The following is a 21,577-nucleotide window of genomic DNA, read 5'->3' on the forward strand; positions in this document are numbered from 1 at the left end:
TACATGATTAAAGGCACGGGTGAAGATCAGACAGGTCCTAAAGAACTTGTTAAAGCTAAGGTAAGAACATATCTCAGTTTGTAAAAACAGTGGCCTATTCCTTTAAGTCTCCCACCTCTGGTACCCAGCACTAAATGTTCACATTTTGAGTTTGACACCCCTGATCTGGTTGAATAAAAATCAAACAAACGGAGCTTTTGTCAGATGTGGAGTGAACTCGTCTGAAACCAGTCTCTTTGGCCCGTCACTTTATAAATCTCTCGGGTTATTTTTCTTTCCTCTAAATCATGTCGTCGTCCTCTCCGCCTCCGTACATGTCGGAGAGCTTCTTGAAGCGCGGGCCCCACTCGCTGAGGCAGTCGTAGTCCTGGTCCCCGGAGTCGGACGAGTTGATGGAGGACAGAGACCCGGCGTCGGAGCCACCGCCCTCGTAATCGAACACCAGCAGGGAGTCGTATGGCGGCGCCGTGGGGTCGTTATCCGCCGCCTTCATGTTCTGCGGAGAGAGAGAGAGAGAGAGAAATGTAACCCTTTCACGTGTTTATTTCCACAGAAAATTCTGTCAGAATCTGGTCTCGTGGGATTTCCTGTGATATGTTTAAATGGTGTCTTACGTCTTCGATGAAGTTGCCGATCTCGTCGGGGTTGGCCGGGCGGGGCCTGTACTGAGGAGCAGGCATGAACTGAGGCATCACGTCGTCCCTCATCACATCGGGCCGGTTATCCAGGCCTCTGTGCAGCACGCTCAGGTCGTAGTAGTCCTGAGAGCCAAGGAACAAACAGGAGTCAATATAAATCATATTAACTGGCCTCGCGAAAACCTCATCGTTAAAATGAGTCTGCTGCAGTTATACTAGCACCACTGGTAGCAGAAGTATAAGTAGTAGCAGAAGTAGTAGTAGTTGCAGAAGTAGTAGTAGCAGCAGTATAAGTAGTAGTAGTAGTAGAAGTATTAGTAACAGTAGAAGTAGTAGCAGCAGCAGTATAAGTAGTAGTAGAAGTATTAGTAACAGTAGAAGTAGTAGCAGCAGCAGTATAAGTAGGAGCAGAAGTGCTACTGCTACTGCTTCTAGTAGCAGTAGAAGCAGTAGCAGTATAAGCAGCAGTATAAGTATAAGCAGCAGCAGCAGCAGTATGAGTAGTAGTAGTAGTAGAAGTAGCAGTAGAAGTAGTAGCAGAAGAAGAAGCAGTATAAGCAGCAGCAGCAGCAGCAGCAGTATAAGTAGTAGCAGGAGAGGTAGTAGCATAGGGCAGAAGTAGTAGTAGCAGTAGTAGCAGTAGTAGCAGTAGTAGAAGTAGTAGCCCTAGAAGTAGCAGAAGTAGTGTAGCAGCAGAAGTAGTAGCAGCAGACGTAGTAGTAGTAGTGGCAGTAGCAGTAGAAGTAGTAGCAGAAGAAGTAGTAGCAGTAGAAGTAGTAAAAGTAGCAGAAGTAGTAGTAGCAGCAGAAGTAGTAGTAATAGCAGCAGTTGTAGTAGAGGTAAAAGTAGAAGTAGAAGCAGGAGAAGTAGTAGTAGTAGCAGAAGTAGAAGCAGTAGAAGTAGTGAAAGTAGTAGGAGCAGAAGTAGTAGTAGCAGCAGCAGTTGTAGTAGAGGTAAAAGTAGAAGTAGAAGCAGGAGAAGTAGTAGTAGTAGCAGAAGCAGAAGTAGAATCAGTAGAAGTAGTGAAAGTAGTAGTAGTAGCAGCAGTTGTAGAGGTAGAAGTAGTAAAAGTAGTAGAAGTAGTAGCAGTAGTAGTAGCAGCAGTTGTAGAGGTAGAAGTAGTAAAAGTAGCAGTACCTGGTCGTCCTCTCCGCCCCCCTCCTCGTCGTAGTAGTAGATATTGTCTCGAATGTCGTCTTCCTGAAGCAGAGGCTCCTTCTGTTCGGTTCCTCTGCGTCGAGCGAAGAGCAGGAGCAGCAGCACCAGCACTGCACACCACAAAACACAAGTTACTCCAGATGCCCCGCCGTCCTCTTGTATTTTGGTGTGTGCCGTGGGAGCAGCAGTACCAAATCTGCTCTCTGGGTTCAGAAACTGTAATGATTGAGTGTAATTGTCTTTTAAGCAGGTCCCAGGGGCAAGTTGGAACAAAAGATTATGAACTGGGAACGAGCAGAGGTCAACTTTAACCTCTTACCCTCCACCTTAACCGAGCGTGTTTTCTCCAAGTCGGCTTTATCAAAATCTAAAAGCTTCTCAGCTGGAGCTTACAGCCCATAGGCCAAAATAATGCCTCATTTGAAAGCTAAGACTAACAAAACTGTAACTTTTTTGCGGCAACTTTTTTTAAGCGTTTTCGTCACTTTTACATCGTATTTGTGTCACTTTTTGTCTCTCTTTTGTGGCTTTTTCATCACTCTTTAGTTGTGTTTTTGCTGCTATTTTAGATTTGGATAAAGCCAAACTGGGGAAGATGTGCTTGGTTCCGGTGGAGGTTAACCAAAATAAATAATTAAAAATAAAACAAAAATACAATTGGCCTATTTACCTTAAAGGTATCATTGGAATCATCTGTTGTTCATATGTTTTCTGAACAGTCATAAAAGTACAAATAATTTCAAGTTTGCCTTGACTAAGGGGAGGTCTCTGTTTCACAACTGCCCCCTGCTGGCCAGCCTTCACACCTGCGCAAGCAAACTGAGCAGCACGGCCTGATGACATCATCACACAGTTTGTTTTTATTTCAGGCAAAAGCATGAGCCATGGCTCATGAAATGCAAAGGGAAACCAATCCCAGCGGCATGAAAAAAAAGCAAGTCTGCTTTGCAAAAAAGAAATTGAAAAAAATTATGCTAATTTTGTAATTGTTTAGTGCAGGGGTGTCCAAACTTTGTTCATTTTGAAGCGTACACGGGGTGAAGGGCCGTAGATCAGTAGTTAGCGCCGCAAAACCTTCGACTAGCAGAGGTTTAAATTGTGCCCCATACCTCTATTTAAAGGAATAGGCCACCGTTTTTACATACTAAGATATGTTCTTAGCTCACTTTAGTCGAGTTAATATATCCCCGTCTGGTCTTTGTCCGTGCGCTCTGTCACGCAAACGGAGCACATACGCAGCCTCTCCCACATGTCATATAGCTCCGAAAAAGCTCACGATAGAAGCTACCAAGCTCTTCCACGTGTTCCCTATTTAAATAAAGTTACGTGAAGTGTTTTCATGCGAAGTATATTTACCCAGAAATGTAGCATGTCGATTTTATAAGAAAATAAAAAGGGGGACTATATTGTGAGGCGTAATGATACGAGGAGCACAGCGTCCGCGTAGTAACTCCTAAAGACTTCCCCCGCTCACTTCCGTCAATAACCTTTAGGAGTTACTGCGCGGACGTTTTACTCCTCGTATCATTACGCCTCACAATATAGTCCCCCTTTTTATTTGCTTATAAAATCGACATGCTACATTTCTGGGTAAATATACTTCGCATGAAAACACTTCACGTAACTTTATTTAAATAGGGAACACGTGGAAGAGCTTGGTAGCTTCTATCGTGAGCTTTTTCGGAGCTATATGACATGTGGGAGAGGCTGCGTATGTGCTCCGTTTGCCTGACAGAGCGCACGGACAAAGACCAGACGGGGATATATTTACACGTCTAAAGTGAGGTAAGAACATATCTTAGTATGTAAAAACGGTGGCCAATTCCTTTAAGCTTAAAACCTTCATGCCAGCTCAGTCTCACAGTAAAATGTTAGTTGTTAGGTTAGAATTGTATAGAATTATTACTTTTCAAATAAAAAGGTCCATCTCTGGTGATGTGTACCGATACAGCAAGATGCCGAGGGCCACCATAAATTGGTCTGAGGGCCGCATTTGGCCCCCGGGCCGCACTTTGGACACCCCTGGTTTAGTGTAATAATCAAATCGAATTTCAATTAATTGCACAGCCGTAGCTTTATATACTGTTCTGAAACACAAGGTTCTTGGCCACATTTATTCTAAATTTGGCACTTGTATGTTGGCCTTCGTCTGCCCCACTTCAGGGAAAAGTCTCTTCTTGTAGAGTTTGTGGAGTTTTTGGATAAAATACAGCGAGATGGACCTTGTCACAAATGAAAATGTTGGAGTGACTCACTGAGCAGCAGCATGGTGCCAGCCAGTACCCCCAGGATGAGGGGTATGGGTGTGGTCGGAGGTGTGTCCCTGCCACAGGCGGCGTTTGGGCCTCTGCAGTCGCAGACCTCTGCTGTGACCGTGCAGAGCTGGTCCAGGCTCTGTGTGTCTGCCACTCTCAGCTCCACAGTGTAGAACCCAGGGTCGAGCTCTTTGACCAGCTGCAGGATGATCCCAGTCCCTGAACAAGGGAATGTTCACAATTAGTCATTGACCTGAAAGTAAATACTCTATTGTACACAAATATGGCCTCCAGACTGACAACCACTACTTCCACACTAAGTATGGCCGCTAGAAGATCCATAGATGAAAGACAAACATAATACCAGGTTGTACTGACTGGTTTCGTTCATTCGTGCCGTCCAGTTCTTTTTGGAAGATCCCTGCAACATGACTGCGAAGGGCGAGGAGAATCCCGGTCCGTCCCTGTCTGTGACCGTGAGCAGGCGAGCGCCGGACTCTTTGTTACACACCTGGACTCACAGGACGACAGGTGAGTATGAAACAAATTACTTTCAAACGCAAACCTTTCACAGCAAAACATTCATCTTTCTGTTGAAAATAACACTCCCTGAGGTCCCTGTACCCCCGGTTGGGTGACGTGTTTTTTGACTGACCGTGATGACTCGCTCTTCGATGGCGGGAGCGTTATCGTTCACATCCTCCAGTTTGATCTGTAGAGTCCCAGTTCCCGTGGCCGGAACCTCGTCTGAGAAGAGAGTGATTGGAATAAATGGGTAAAGAAAATACATCTGAATTAGAGTAATTTTGGCCCATTACTTTTCTACAAATACTGTAATAATTGTGAAGTAAAGGTAAATGTAAAGTTCAGCAGCTTGAGTCCATTAAAAGCACAACTTATCCTTCTACCTGTATGCAGACAATCGACAGCTGTATCTGCCCGTGCTCCTTAATCCTGGTGTTGCCCTTAAACCTGTCCATAATTGGTGTGGTTGACCCTCAACTTCCTACACTTTAAATGCCCAATCAGTCCATTTGTCATCATCTAGGTGTCATGTTTGATAGTGAGCTGAAAAGTCAATGCTGTGGTCAAATCTAGCATTTTTCAGCTTTAGCAAAAGTCAAACCCTTTTTATCTGGAAGTGACCTCGAAAAGGCCATACATGCTTAACTGTTCATGCATCAAGCAGTCCTCACTTCATTGCCTTCAGTTGGTGCAAAACACAGCGACCCGCCTTTTCACAAACTCATCCAGACCCTCCATCACACCAATCCTCTCCTCTCAAATGGTCTTGGATGTGTCCAGGTCCAGTCCAGGCAGTGGGGCAATCATACTTTGGTCTGGAGCGAGCCTATGTGGAGAGTTCCATCCATCCATCCATCCATCCATCCATCCATCCATCCATCCATCCATCCATCCATCCAGCCAGCCAGCCATTTTCTTCCACTTGTCCGTTGCCGGGTCGTGGGGGCAGCTGTTTTGAGATGCCCAAATCACATTGCACCAGCCCCTATGGCTCCTCCTGCAGGTGGTGGGTCCACGGGAGGACGGCCTCACGATTAAACAGGCCTGTTGGTCTCTCATAAGGAGCTTCTGAACCGCTCTTTGTCTGACCGGTCACCTAGAAACTGTTTGCCATGGGAGACCCTACCAGGAGCACAAAGCCCCCGATAACAGAGCTCCAGGATCACTCAGGTTCTCAAACCCCTCCACCACGTCAAGGTGGCAGTTCCAGGAGGGGCTATTTCTGTATTTAAATATTCTGTATTTAAATATCTAACATCAGGCTGCGGTGTATCGTTCTTCGGCGTGTTGACTGGCGTTTTGAGAGAAGAGGAGAGAGATGGAGTAGAGGAATGAGAAGGGCCTGGTTGCAGCCGAGGGAGAGTCTTGAGGAAGTGGAGCTCAGGATTAAAGTTGTATATCATTTTTATCACTGCCTAAACTAAACCAAACTCCAAACCTTTCTCCTACACCCAACCATTTCTCAGCAATTACAATATTTTATCGCTAGCTTTTTAATCCATATTTTTGAGGAGCTCTTCTCCCACGTGATTCTCCATCGGCTGCAGCCACACCTTCTTGAATATTACTGCGACGTGATCAGATGAAACAACATTTTTCATGACATAGAAACAATTGAAAAAAGGCACCATCGTCGAAGGCCTCGATCAGAGCAGTGTAGATGTCATTCTTCACAAACAGATGCTCTCGGTCCATCTCAGACTTCACCGTCACCAAACCGGTGTCTTTATGCACGTTCAGCCAACCAGCCGGGTCGCTCAGGATCTTGTACCTGCAGAAGCAGAAACAAAGTTCATCCTGGGACAGATACGGACTGGCAGAAAAGATCCCTCCGTCCTACTGAAAATGAAATTCAGTATTTCAGTCTTTCGAATTAATTGAAATTTCACATGCACGAATGTCGCCGATTATTCGCAGAAATCCGCCTCGTTGCACAAGTTCCATCAAAAACAATTTTAAAAGAAGCGCCGTCCCGTGTGCTGCCCATAACCGGCCGAGGTCGACTGAAGCTCACCTGACCGTCTGCTTGCGGGCGGTGTCGGGGTCGTAGGCGGTGTACCGTACCACCTCTTGGTCCACAGGGAGGTCCTCTGGTTTGGAGATCAGTTTGACGGCCGGGTCGAATATTGGCGCTTCATTGACGTCGAGCACGGTGACCGTGACCGTGGCGGTGGAGGTGGTGAGGGGCACGGCGAAGGGGACCTCGTTTTCCACAGCCACCACCAGAGTGTGGGTGGAGATCTTCTCAAAGTCCAGGTCCTAAAGGTGACAGGGAGAAGTGTTCAATATGAAATGATCTGCTTGTAGTGTAGCCATAAAATGGCTCTTTATTGAAGTGTGATCAGTACCTTAGCTGTGGTGATGATGCCCTCTTGTTTGTTGACACCGGTTGCCACGGTGAACAGCCCGTCTTTGTTGCCGTCAACGATGGTGAATTTGGCGTTCCAGGCCGGAGAGTGGGCGTCGTCTTTATCCGTGACCGACATCTTCACCACCAGAGCATCCTTCTTATTCTCCTCCACAGTGGCTGAAAACTGAAACAAGGCAAGTTTATTTGTAGAGCGCAATTTATGCACAAGGAAATTCAAAGTGCTTCACGGTTGTATACAATGGCAAGAAAACAGATAAAATGAATAAAACATCAACACAAAAATTAAAGGCAAGAGTGCTGATAAAATACTTAGTTTTCTATGCATGGGTAAAATGAACTGTTATTTGAACATGGTCAGAGTTGAGGTCTGTCTCCACATGAAGACTGTTCCAGCTTTTATCTGCAAATTTAGCTGAAATGCAGCCTCATCATGTTTAGTCCTGACTCTAGGAACCACCAGTTCATGTGGCTCGGACATGTCAGAGAAAGACTTTGGTGCTAAACATGAAGTGACTTGAAACAATCAGAGCTGTTTTAAATTCTATTCTCTGAGTGAAGCCAGTGCAGAGACCGGAGCACTGGACTAATATAGTCGTATTTCCTTGTTCTTGTCAGGACTCAAGCAGCCGTTACAGTCGTCTAACCTGCTGGAGACAAACGCATGGATAAGTCTCTCTACTAAGTCTGGTTTCGACACTATAGCTCTGAGCTTAGCAATGTTTTTTCAGATGGTACAAAACTGTTGATGTTATTGCTTTGATGTGGCTGTTTAAGTTCAGTCTGAGTCCATGATCACTCCTAGATTTCTAAGCTCAAGGTGACTGATAACACTTTCTCTTTGTGTCTGTGATCCGTAAACAATTATCTAGTTTTGTCTGAGTTTAGTTGGAGAAAGCTGTTTGACCTGTTGTGGATGCAGTGACAGAGAGTATCTACAGGCCCATGTTCACCAGCCGTCAGTGGCACATAGATCTGAGAGCCATCTGCATAACTGTGCTCGGACACATTACAGCTGTTTATTAGCCGATGGAAGCATGTACACGTTGAACAAGAGGGGCCCCAAGATTGATCCCTGGGGGACTCCACAGTTCATGGCAGAGACTGGACCCGGAGTCGTTTAGGTCCATTTTTGTCCCCATAGGGAAATATGTTCTTTGCATTAGACCCATCCAGAAAGAGTGGGAACCAGATTAAACTTAGACCTATACCTGTGTCTGGGTGTAGATCGGGGCGTTGTCGTTGCTGTCCGTCACTGTGAGAATGACTTTCGTGAACCCAGTCAGTCCGTCTCCCTTCAAATCCGCTGCCTGTATCTCCAGAGTGTATTTGGGGTTTTTCTGTAGAAACAAGATCCACAGTCAGTTAAAGATGAATCTGCGTAAGAGACAGATTCTCAGTCTGTACCTCTCTGTCGAGCCCTTTGGCGTTGACGCGGATGAAGCCGTTGAAAGAGTTGATGGCGAACATGTCGTCAGATGGAGATTTCGGCTCCTGGTTGATGATTTTGTAGCGGACAGCAGCGTTATCCGTCCCCTCTTGATCCGCGTCTGTGGCTTTCACCTGCAGGATCTCAAAATCTATAAGCAGCACAAAGAAATGACATTGGCTTATCTGATGGTTGTTTTTTTTAATTTACTCCGAGTTCAGTCCAGTCCGATGTAAAAAAAAAAAGCCAACATTTCCACATCTCAAAATCATAAATTCAAGGTCAGGTTTAAATTGATGGCTTTATCTTGTATATCTTCAGAGAGGATTTTTGACAGTGTTTGTATAAGCAAGTCATTTGTGACAAAATCGGCAACATTAAAGAAAATGTGCCTTGTTTGTCAGGATTCAAAATGGCATGAATCAGATCGGGAATTTGATATTAAAAAAATCCTTCAACAAAAACCTATTAAATGTTTCTGCATGTGGATGCACCGCTCTGATAGGCTTCTGGTATCGGCTACTGATCTCACAATGGAGAAAAGAGAACCATTTACCTTTTCACTCAGAGAAAGACACTTCTAAGGAAGTCTCTTGATATCGGTTCATATCGGATATTGGCAGATGCTAAAGCCCCCAGGGTCGGCATTGGAAGCAAAAAAAAGCTGGATTGGTGCATCTCTATTTCTAAGTACAAGACGGCAACGTTTGGAGGATGTGGGGGCTACTTAAAATGTAGCTCAGCATCCAGAATGATCCACCTCTGTATATTTATTCACGGGGGATATCAGTCTGGGCAGAGAGCTGGCTATTGCTGCTTCTGCCAAACTCAAACGGATTTGTGCAATATGAGTCGTTTATTTGAGGTCATGTGTTGTTCACAAGCAGCGTCACGCTTGGAATGCGGACGTTCCCTCGATAACAATCTACAGGCGGCGCCAAAAGCACATCGTCAGTAGGTGATTTTGTGATTCATAATTCTGAATATTGACGCAAAACTGCTAACAACGCCACAGACGGCCCTTCGCTGATTGGTTTACTCCGCTTCCTGTTGGCTTGCGTAACTTATGCTGTAGAAATGAAGTTAATGCCGAGTCTTACCAGGCTGGATTTTTCCAGGCTACTTAAGGTGGAGAGGTTGCAGGTGTCAAAAAAAAAACAAATTGGGAAAACCTGATCTAAAGTCTTGCCATGTGTACTCACCATCAAGGAGGGAACACTATTGGATCCACCATTTAAAGACTTTGACTCCTCATGGACTAAATATTGACTTTGATCTCAAATGCTTCTTGTAATACTGTAGGCCATATGTATTACAGACTTTTTTTAATATATTTGTATATATTTTAACCATTTTTGTTTTTTGTAGAAAAATGGCTGTTCTGCACTGGGTGTGGCTTCCTGATTGATGGGCACCACCCACTCTTTGGAGATGATCTAAGCCACCTGGGCTGGTCCACTCCACACACACTGTGGTTCTAAGATGAAAAAAGAATTATCTGATGAAGGCTCATGCCGAAACGTTATCATCATCCTGATTCAAAATTGGACATCGGCTACTTGAGTGTGCTGTTTTTTTTTTTTTTCCTCAACATCTGCCCTTCTTGTGTGCGTTGCTTCTATTTTTTCATGTCTACTCATCATACCATATTTGGATTGCAGCATAATTTTCTCTCAGAGTTCATGCACCAATAAGAAATCTTCCCTTGGCACCATTCACTGACATGTGCATTTTAAACATGCTTGTGTGCATGGTAATTTAAGTAAACACCGACATATGGACTGATAAGCTTAAGAAACTTGTATTTCAGAGCATGTTTGTCAACATCTACACTACAGGTTTAGCAGTTCATTAAAACCAAATAAAACACCATGGACACAGGATATTTAGTCATTTGCAAAGGATATTGTACTACGTCAAGTCATAATTGCAGCCACTGAAATAGCCGCTTGATTTTTCTTGTGATTTATTGTGTTGCTCTATTTTGGTGCGAAAATCAACCCACAAAGCGACACAATCATAAATGGGTTGTATTTACTGAGGGGTGACGACTCCTCAACCTCTCCCGTGTACGTGTCCTGAGTGAAGATGGGCTTTTCGTCGTTCATGTCGATCACGATCACCTTTATCTCCATGGGGTTCTCCACCAAAGCGGAGCCCTCCGCCTCAGCATGAGCCATTAACTAGAGACAAAGAGAAATGAGTTTAATACAGGGATCAGGAAACTTAGATCAAATACAAAGAGGACGTTGGGGTCAGAGTGGATTACAACAAATTTAATGGTTTGAGCTGAGACCAAATCTGTCTCTCAACACAAAAAAACTAAAGCTTTTATTCCTCAACCCACTGATAAATGCATGCTTTGTCTTTTTATTTCTGTTAAAAGCTTGAAACGCCTGGTTTTACTCACAGTGTAGTTGGGCGTGACCTCTCTGTCCAGTGGCCCGGTCACGTACAGGATGCCAGAGAACTTGTCCATGAAGAACAGACCGACAGGCGGCTGGTCGGCCCCGGGGCCCTTGATGCTGTAGTGGATCACTCTGTTTTCGCTCGAACGGATCTAATGGGGAAAAAGCAGCAAAACAAAACATTTTACTGCTTAGTTTATAGATCTTTTGAAAACCTCTTCATTTTATCCTCACATCAAATGACTGTCATCTTATATTTACTACATTTATATCTATTCAACCATTATTATACAAAACAGAAAAAAAACATGTGGGACTCATGAACTAATCCCATCCGTACTCGTCATGAACGAAGAACAGAAACACCTTCAGCCGTCCAGGTTTGAGCCACGCCTCCGCAGTTTCTCACCTGAGACACTTTCTTGGGGAAAGGTCCGTTGTCGCGCTCGGGGAAGTTAATGTCTGGGATCACCCACTCTCTCTTCCTCCTCTTCAGCCCCTCAGTGGCTCTGGGGAAATAAATCACCGGGACATCCTCCTCCCCCTGAAATATTGTCACAGTTTGATTAATAATAAAGCGTAAATCAAACTCATTATTTTAACAGTTCTTGGACTCACAGTTTCCCTCTTGTGGGGGCTGGGGGCTTTTCCGGCGAGGGTAGTTGGACTCTGGGGAAACAAAAGAAAAAGACGCTCAGCCAAATCAAGCTTGGACAGAAACTATGATTGGGTAAGTAAGCAAAGTAACTCCTTTGATTGTCATTGTACAACCGTCCAACGAAATAGTGTTCAGGTGTTAGTCCTGAGCCGCTGTGACTGAGCGCGCCACCACTGGAGGTCAGGGAAACCGTAGCACCCGAAGGAAACCTGGCTGCCCTCTGTCTCCTCTGATCCTCTGAAACGATGCACCGCCTCCTGACTTTTGTCCCTATTTCAGAGCGTGGTGTCCTGCACTGGTCAGCTCCTCCAACACCTCTGTCCTCTTCCTCCTGTGCAGCTCCCTCCGCTCCACAACAGTCTTTCACCATCCTCTGGGAAGAGCTTAGCAGTTCATCTGTTTTATTCTCCAGTGAACATCCATTAGCCAAACCAATAAAAGGCATGCGGTGATGTGAGTCTTGCCCGGACACCTCCTTGTTTGTCTCTTCCTTGTGTCCTGTAGCGCCTCTTGTGCTTCCTCCATTGTGCTGCAGGTGTGGGGGCTCTTGGTGCCTCTTCAGCATTTCAGAAGAAGACATTTGTAAGTCTGAAATGTCTTTAGCTCACAAGCTAGTTGCTTGTTTACTTTAAAAAGCTGCTTTCTTCAGGACCATTATGGACTCTCTGCTGAACCTCATAAAAACACGGAAAAGACCAATGGGCAAGGAACGTGCTTCTCTTTGGTCCTCATGGCGAGGAGCTGACATTGCTGTAATACCACTCCCTGGTGACGGGGGGCGACACTTAGGAAGCAGGATTCTAATAAGGACTTCAGACCCACATAGAACAGCTTAAAGCAGTACTAAGTAACTCTTCCCCCTAGAGGCCATAAGTGCAATTGCAGGTGTTGTAGCAAGTTACGATTTTTTAACTTATTAATTGTCTTGGAGAGTAAATACTACGCTGACAGGAAAGGCGAAGGGAGTGAGGGTTACTGTGCATCCAATTATACAATGGAATTTTTTTTTTTCACTCAAACCTGGCTGTTTTAAGTGACGTTAGCCCACAGTTAGCTTTGCCCGTTAGCATGTTAGCTTCTTCTTCGTGATTCTTCTTCCATTAGTGTGTATTGCTTTCTCCGCACCGGGGTCAGTCAAGTTGCAAACATGGTTTTCTGGCCAGAGACACCAGGGGGAGATGAAAGACCCTCCAATCATCCCATAAACACTTGTATTACCCCCACAGGGACAACGGGAAGGATTTATTAAGGTAAACACGTTACTTAGTACTGCTTTAAAAGCCTGGCTCCAATGACTTTTTTCTTTTTCTAAAAATCCCTTTTAAGGAACAGGCTGCGTAGGAGGAGATTGAGCAGCCATGTAAATTTCACAGATGACTCGGGACCTTTTCTATGAATGGGGCTGAATAGGTAATCATCTATCTCTGATTATTATATCTATGGCAAAGACGCACCAAAATATCCAGTAAAACAATGTGGAGCACAGAAACCACAAATGCAGCTCGCAGAAAAAGGCACACAAAAAAACACAGCTGTGCCAAGAGAGAGGGAAGTTGCTGCTTGTTTACACGTCACTGAAACAGTGTTCATTTTATCTTTTGACGAAAATGTCATTTAGTTTCAGTCAAGATTTAGTCACATAAATCTCTTTAATTTTAGTGTAGCTTTAGTCGACTAAAAATAAGATGAATTTACTGGTAGGCATTTATAATATTTATGATAATTACATTTGATGATGAAGCTTCTCCCACATGAACAAAGCTCAGAGTTGTTCCTTTGGCAGTGAATTTAAGTAATATGAGGCAAAATCTTACCTGGAAAACTACGATCAAAGCGCCCAACAACAGGAAGCTGGCGGTCCCCATTTGGTTATAAACTTTAATCCTAATTCCCAATAAAAATCCTCAAAGTATCCGCTCAGACAAGGAGGGAAAAAACAATATTCCTTTTGATTTTGAGTTTTCTTTCGGGGTGATTTTAGGTCCTCTCTTCACAGGAGCTCGTAGTCGTCTGGCCTCGCTCTCCACATGACCCCCCAGTCATCCAGGTACTAGACTCGGCGTGTGACGCAGGTGATGCAGGTGTGTGCAAATCCAAACAAGGTCAGGGGAGGAGGAGCGTGTTTCTCACACTGAGTGGCGCAATCGGGGAAAGGAATAATTGAGAAAGAGAATTTTTTTTGGCCGTTATTCATGGGTATAGACTTTCTCTTTCTCTTAGCTGCAGTGCCAGACAATTGTCCCAGGAGCGGCTTGGGCGGTTTTCCAAGGAGGTGCATTAAACAGCATAACACATGTAAGAAAGGTAGATTAACAGAGCAGCACAGAGCAAAGGTGTTATGGTTGTAGAAGTGCTGTGTGGTGGAGGAGGATGCACTCTTGACTTGCCTTACTCTCCAGCGTTTTCCACTGTTAATGCTAATGTTGAGCTTGATTATCAGGCTGATCTTATCCCACGACTCAAAAAGTTGGAAGAAGAGTTGAATGAACTGTTGAATGAGCTGTTGTGTGGGTAATTTCCCTCGGTCAGACTTTGGCTCGCCGCTGGAGGACTCGGTCTGTTCTTGTGCTTTGGGTTCAGCCGCGTGCACATTATATCATAAATGCAAGAACTGCTAAATTAAGTAATACTTAATAATCCATCCATCCATTTCCGGGTCAGCTGTTGGAGCTGCCCAGATCACATTGCACCAGCCCCTATGGCTCCTCCTGCAGGTGGTGGGTCCACAGAAGGACGGCCTCATGGTTGTAACCGGGCCTGTTGGTCTCTCATACGGGGCTTCTGAACCACTCTTTGTCTGACCCGTCACCTAGGACCTGTTTGCCCTGGGAGACCCTACCAGGGGCATGGAGCTCCCAGGGCGCTCAAACCCTCCACCACGTTAAGGTGGCGGTTCTAGGAGGAGTAATTTAATAATCCTCGTAGGGAAATTCGCTTCATTTGACCCATTTTGATGCTGCTGGGGCGATCTGTAGGAGCAGTGATAAACCGGAGGAAATGTAGGAAGACACGGGGAGAACATGCAAACCCCACACAGAAACCTTGTAGTGGTGAAGCCATTATAACATAGGTGTCAAACTCTGGCCCAAATTTGGCCCGCAATGTAATTATATTTGGCCCGCGAGGCTATACTAAATGACTACTTGAGCTGGCCCACCGGTATTATACTTTTTTTTTTTCAGATTTTGCATATCTGGACGATTAAGTTATATATTGTATAGTAATAAGTGTTGCTTGTTACATATTCAATGTTAAAGCACATCTTGTTTGGGTCCATATTAAAAGGTTCATTTGTTCAATGGTGGCCCGCGACTTTGTTCAAGTTTTGCATTTTGGCCCACTGTGTATTTGAGTTTGACACCCCTGCATTATACACTGCGTTCCAAATTATTATGCAAATGACATTTTTCTAAGATTTTCTAAATTGTCAACTCAAATGAGAGTCAGCATAATTTTTAAGTCTTTAACTGGTAGAGGATCATTTAAATGTGGTGGAAAAAAATTCCTAGTGATAACAGTATTTTTTTCAAAAATAAATATAGTAAAAACCTCAAAATCCACTGTTCCAAGTTATTATGCAACTCATCGTTTCAATACATTTTAAAGCTTGTAATTAACTGAAAATAGTCATTTGTTGAATTTGTAGCATTAGGAGGTCATATTTACTGAAATCAAAAGCTATTTCAATCAAAAAAATATTAACAGGTCAAGTTATATTTTAACATAGGAGCCCTTGTGTGATAGCAGCTTCAAAATTCTTAAATCCTTTAAAATTGTAAGTTTTTGGACAGTTTCTGCTTGGATTTCTTTGCAGAGTGTCAGAATAGCCTCCCAGAGCTGCCATTTGGATGAAAACTGCCTCCCACCCTCATAGAAGTATTTTTTGTTGAGGCTCCAAAGGTTCTCAATAGGGTTAAGGTCAGGGGAGGAGGGGGTCCACATCATGAGTTTCTCTCCTTTTAAGCCCATAGCAGCCAGTGATGCAGAGGTTTTCTTTACAGCAGGACATGGTGCGTTGTCATGATGAAGAGGATTTTTTTAGGGAAAGCACGGCTCTTCTTTTTGTAGCATAGAAGACAGTGGTCAGTCAGAAACTCCACATATTTTTCAAAGGTCATTTTCACACCTTCAGGGATCCTAAAAGTGCCTAATGGGGCCGACCAGCTCTCTCACCATGATTCTGGCCCAAAACATGACTCCGCCACCTCCTTACTGACGTCACAGCCTTGTTGGGACATTGTGGTCATTCACCAACCATCCACTACTCCATTGATTTGACCATCCAGGGCTACACGGCCTCATCAGTGAACAAGACTGTTTGAAAATGAGTCCTCATGTATTTCTGAGCCACTGCAACCGTTTCTGTTCATCAGCATTCAATTGACCGTTTAGGGGAGGCCCGGATAGAAGGTTTATGCACAACTGCAGCCTCTGGAGGGTCCTACATCTTGATGTTTGGGGGACTCCAGAGGCACCAGCAGCTTCAAATACCTGTATGCTGCTTTGTAGCATCTGTTCTCCTAATCTGATGTGTTTGTCTGGCAGAAACCGTCCATATTGTGCCTTTATCGGCGGATAACGGAGTGTGCTCTGAATCATCCACAAATCTCTTGTCTGTATGATGATTACACTTAATTTTTCATGAAATATCGAAGGTTTTCATACCTAGACCAAGGCATTCAACTATTTCACGCTTTTCATCAGCAGAAAGTCCCTTTTTCTTTACCATATAGCTTGAAAATGATGATCTGCATAATAAAGTGGAACACCCTTTTTCTGTAGTTTTTCCCTTAACTGGGCTTAACCCGACAACTAATCATCCCAGGTCTCTGAGATTTATGTCAGTGATTCATAGAGCCCCAAGACACGATACCATCCATGAGTTTCATTATTATTGCTTTTTTTTTTACCTTTTTGACACAAAAATCCAATTTGCATAATAATTTGGAACGCAGTGTAAGGTGTTCAGAGCCAGTGAAGCAGTGTCTTACTTTATAAAAGCGTAACAGCTCAGCTCATTGGTCAAATCCAGTGAACGACTGTAACACCGACCCTCTGATGGTCTGATGCACTAGCCTGGCGGAACCAGCCTGACTTCCTCCATGTATGACTTCCAGTGTATCTAGTACATGTGCCTGTGCATGTGACAATGCCCCTTCTTTGTTGGAATTATACCTATACTTTTCAAATTAAAACAGTATGTGATGTTAGAAAAATAGTCCTTTCATTCAGTGGATACAATTTTTGGTGGTGCCAAAGCAATCTGAGAGGAAACAGCAACAGAGAGAGAGAGGAATCTCTTCACACAAGCTGAGCAGACATGTCGGCTATAACTTAACATGCCAATGCACCAACGCTGACTGTGCAACATTGCCTACTGTGCCTATTCAGAGCGCTTATGGGGCAGTAAAGTATAGGCTGATTATTATGAACTGATCAGGCAACTATGAGAAAATTTAGTTCGGATCTGTCAATTACAAACACACTTCCTGTTGGGCTCTTTTCTAACGATGGCGGCACAGCAGGACTTTGTGTGGTTAGATAAACACTAGCATCACAAAATCAACATTCCAACATTTGTGGATTTTCTTTTGGATTGGAATTACAATTATTAAGCACTGTGATGTATTTCTTCAATTTTACAAAAGTAACTGTATTCTAACTTAAACAATAGTTCTCTGCTGGTGGCGTTGGGACCCTAACCTGGCTAACGCCAGGCTGCTGTGTGCGCTCGAATTATTTCGAACTGCACAACAGCCTGGGGACCATGGCCGAAATTTTCGCATGGATTTGGGAACCAATCACAGAGCGAGGAGGGACGGCAAGACGATGACGCGCTATTCGATATACGGAAGCTTGTAGTTTATTTACGGATTTAAAAAAAATAAGTTTATTTACGGATCCAACATGACAGCAGCAGACGCGATGGTATTTTTCGATCAAGCTTTAGACCTTGTTCTAAATAGTTTAGTTCAAAAGTTTACAGCGGGTACGTCATACGTCATCTCATACGATGATACGATTGGCCATGGCTACGTGCAGACGCATGATAGACTTTTTTTTTCTTTTTCGTATCGCCCAATAAATGACTATTAACGATCGTAAACCACACCTCTCCTACGAGAAAATGAGTTGGTGGTCCCCAGACTAAATATCACTTGTGATTTTAGTCTGGTGTTGCCAGGCTATTGGGACCCATCACTAAAATGACAAGCCACAACCCAAATGACAATTCTTTTTTCTTCTTCTTTTAATAATACTGCATTTTCCCCACAAATTGTAATTGAAAAAGTATTTAAAAAGCCTACAAAGCTGAAATTGTCTTGCGGACCCCTGGGACCTTTTAGGGAGTCTGTGCACCCCCCGCCACAAGGGCGTTGCAGTTTAAAAGCACTACTTGCAAGTAAAAAGACAATGCCACATTCAAAATAAGCCTAAAATTCTCTCCAAGCGTTTACTGCAAAATATGGCTTTCCCCTTTTTTCCAATCTTAAATGGTTGTAGGTCTCCGTTCCCCTGGTTGGGAAACACTGATAAAAAAACCCAAACTATGCACTTATACTCAGGTAGTGCTTCCTTTCTATTTAAGTCGATATGTTGAAAGAACCGTTGCCTGGGGAATGCTCATGCTGAAAACTGTTATGCAGCCTACTTTTGGGTCCCGACCCACCAGTTGAGAACCACTGCTCTGAAATGAATGAGTAACTCTACCGGAGAACTGTTATTCAAAATGAGTGTTGCAACCAGGTGATTTCCGTATAGAGTCACTTCTGGATGAATCTTGCACAATGCTCCATTCATAACATCCTATCTCCAAATATGGTCATTGCTTCTGGTAGTCTCTGAGGCTGCATTTTACTTTCAGTTTGATACAGCAATCTCCATTCTCTCGTTGTGTGGAGCGAGAGCCGGAATTCTGCGTCACCATTCGAGAGAGAGTGTATCATTTTAGAGGATATGGAGATTTTACATTGGCAGTAGCTCAAACCATTCTGAAAGGTTTTTATGTGTCTGTGTGTGGAGTACAACTTTGGAACAAACTGGATATACAACTCAAGCAATGTCAAACTATCCACAGATTTAAGAAATAGAGTAAAATAAAATAAAAATCATGAAATCAACTGGAGTTTCATATAAAACTAATCTAAATGAACAGTGTGCTAAACTTAAACCATGACATAATAATGATAATTATAATAATAATCTATGTGCAGATATAGTGTACCCGTGTTTTCTTGTATAAAACAAAAAATAGTGGGAATATGTGTATATATATATATATATATATGTATAGAAACGTATTTGTGTGTAATATCTGCTTATACGGGAGGTTGCAAAATTCACACTGCTGACAAACGAAACATTTTATTATCTTATTATTCTTTAATTTAATTTTTTTATTTTACATTATTTATTTATCTAACTATTTATTTATTTTGCCTTTGTTTTCTCCTCTGTTTCTGTTTTTTCTGTCTATTGTTACGAAGAAAAAAAAATAGGAAAAAAAAGAGGTTAAGCTGTTACACAAGCATCGGGTCTGGTCACTATATAAATGCGTTTCCAATGACATCACGCAAGGGTCCGGCCGCCATTTTGAATATGAAGTATTTGAATTATGCAGTACTACAACATGCAACAATATCTCTACTCAGGATGAAAATGAAAGACCACTGATTGACAGTGGCATTTTTATGTACTCGTAATCATTGCTCAAGAAGAAAACAGTTAAAACACAGCCCCAGAGACGCAAGTTCATGTGATAAAACATGCAACTGATTTAGATTTACTAAAGATCTGCTTCACTCTGAAGACTAAGTTAAACACTGACTCGGACTGAGACTCTGTTGACACGACAAACTGCAAAAATCCCAGAGAAAGGTTTTCTGTCTCCTCTTTGATGTGTTAAGCTGCTCAAGACATTAGCATGCTACCGGTTAGCGACTGTCATCATTCAACTGTCAATGGCTTCAACATGATAAAGTTTACAGCTTATCTTTATCTAAACTCTGTGTCATATGTTTTTTTTGTTTAATGTTGCACGTCTCACCAAGAAAAATTCCTAGTTTGTGAACCTGTTTACAAGCAATGGCAATAAAAAAATGATTCTGATTCTGATTCTTACATGTGTGGCTCACATCTATGAACACTGAGGAAATACTACAGTAACAGCTCTGACATCTGACCTCTGTCACATGTTGTATCCAAGGCTAGATGTTTGTGGGTCAGAGCTGAGCTGTTCAAGCTAGAGGCTAACCGGTAGCATGCTAGCATGAACTTGCGTCTCTGGGTTATCTATTTGAGCAATGATTACGAGTACATATAAATAATAATAACAATAATAATAATAATAATAATAATAATAATAATAATAATATTAATAACAACAATAATAATAATAATAATAATAATAATAATAATAATAATAATAATAATAATAATAAAAATGCCACTATCAATCAGTTGTCTTTCATTTTTATCCTGAGTAGAGATATTGTTGCATGTTGTAGTACTGCATAATGCTACTTTGGTATTCAAAATGGCCGCCAAAACAACAAAAGTAGCATGACTGAAAGGCATGTATAGAGAGTGTGGGTCTTAAAACTTCAGGGGGAAGGGAGTACATATGGCACACAGGAATTCCCCGCAGTAGCGTACAGAAGCAGCCTCCAAAGTAGAATATTATCGGTGCAAATACTTTGGTTGTATCTTCGTCCTTGAGTTCATGTGGGTGTGTTATCTGTGTCTCTCACAGTCAAAGGAGAGCAGTGTCCTTCATACCAGCGCTGGAATGTAGCGAAAAGGGCTGTTAATCACTGCACAAGTCCCACCTCTGCTCGGACGAAGGATTCTGATTGGCCAAGAGCTGTTTGGATTTGGACCTTTGAACCAAATTAAGCTTAATTTCTAAAAACATTGATGAAACACTTTCCCAGAATGTCCTGTGGTTTCACTTGTTCTATCAGTGCTCAGATTATCTTCACAGAGGTGGCCAGTAACTAAGTCCTGTTTTTGAGGATCTGTACTTTACTTGAGTACTGTTTTGGTTGAGAACTTTTTCTCAACCAAAGCAGAAAAAAGTAGATTTGTCCATGTGTTTTGTTCATTTGAAAGGCCTTATAATAATGCACACTCCAGAACAGTAGGGGGCGCTGTGGGGATGCAAATGTGAAGAGGCTCAATTTGTGCGCAATTTTTGTTTATGAAGCCGCAAAGTTAACAGTGTTGGGCAAGTTATTTTAAAATCATAATATTAGTAGTTACAGCTTTAAAAATGTAATATGGGCGGCACAGTAGCGCAACGGTTAGCGCTTGTGCTTCATAGCTAGAAGGTCGATTCGATTCCCACCTGGACGGGGCCTTTGTATGTAGTTTGCATGTTCTCCCCGTGTCTGCGTAGGTTTCATCTGGGTACTCCAGTTTACTCCCTACCACTAAAAACATGTACAACAGACAGCATCGTGAAGTCCAAGGACAGAGCAGACAGGTCCGGGATAATGCTGAGAAGTATAAAGCTGGATTAGGTCATAAAAAGATTTCCAGAAATCGAAAGAGTATGACATCACTACAATCCTACCAAGACCCGGCCGTCCTCCTAAACTTACTGACCTAACAAGGACAGCACTGACCACAGCTGTCACCAAGAACCCTATGATGACCCTGGATGAAGTGCAGAGAGCTACAGCTCAGGTGGGGGAAACTGTCCACAGAACAACTATTAGTCCTACACTGCACAAATCTGGTCTTATGGCAGAGTGGTATTTTTAAAACAAAACCATAAGAAGCCCCGCCTCCATGTGGCAGCTTCTGGCAAACAGAAAACAGGCAGAAAATGGCTTCTTCTAGCCACTCTGCCATAAAGGCCAGATTTGTGCAGTGCACGACAGGTTCACACAGGTGTGTGTAGCTGTGTATATAAGACTAGTGCTCAGTCTCAAAGACCAAACTGATGATGACAGTTGAAACGTCTTAAAGGGATATTCAAGTGTTTTGCCTCAGGTGCTCTGTGGAGCGGGTCAGACTGTTTTTAATGCAGGCTAGCTGATACCATAGAAATGTGTTAGCCTTGCACTAGCCTAGCGCCACGAAACTCTTCAAATATAACAACTGCATGAATTGCAACAAAAATATCTCCAGGTAC

The 21,577-nt window shown here is 43.1% G+C and overlaps 1 protein-coding gene across 1 annotated transcript; it reads right to left on the reverse strand.

The window, feature by feature from the left end:
* Positions 1-253: 253 nt before the first annotated feature.
* Positions 254-13,469, reverse strand: LOC306970972 (B-cadherin-like). Its single transcript, XM_079567087.1, has 16 exons — positions 13,254-13,469; positions 11,400-11,450; positions 11,191-11,325; positions 10,784-10,933; positions 10,412-10,556; positions 8,352-8,524; positions 8,156-8,284; positions 6,925-7,110; positions 6,591-6,835; positions 6,205-6,347; positions 4,707-4,798; positions 4,430-4,562; positions 4,052-4,270; positions 1,776-1,906; positions 615-761; positions 254-496 (listed from the first exon to the last, which is right to left on the reverse strand). Exons 1-16 carry the CDS (start codon positions 13,302-13,304, stop codon positions 281-283), a joined length of 2,346 nt encoding a protein of 781 aa, XP_079423213.1. The 5' UTR covers positions 13,305-13,469; the 3' UTR covers positions 254-280.
* Between the last annotated feature and the right edge of the window lie 8,108 nt (positions 13,470-21,577).

The sequence above is a fragment of the Gobius niger genome (genome assembly GCF_951799975.1).
Source record: "Gobius niger genome assembly, chromosome: 12".
Taxonomy (NCBI): Eukaryota; Metazoa; Chordata; class Actinopteri; order Gobiiformes; family Gobiidae; genus Gobius; species Gobius niger.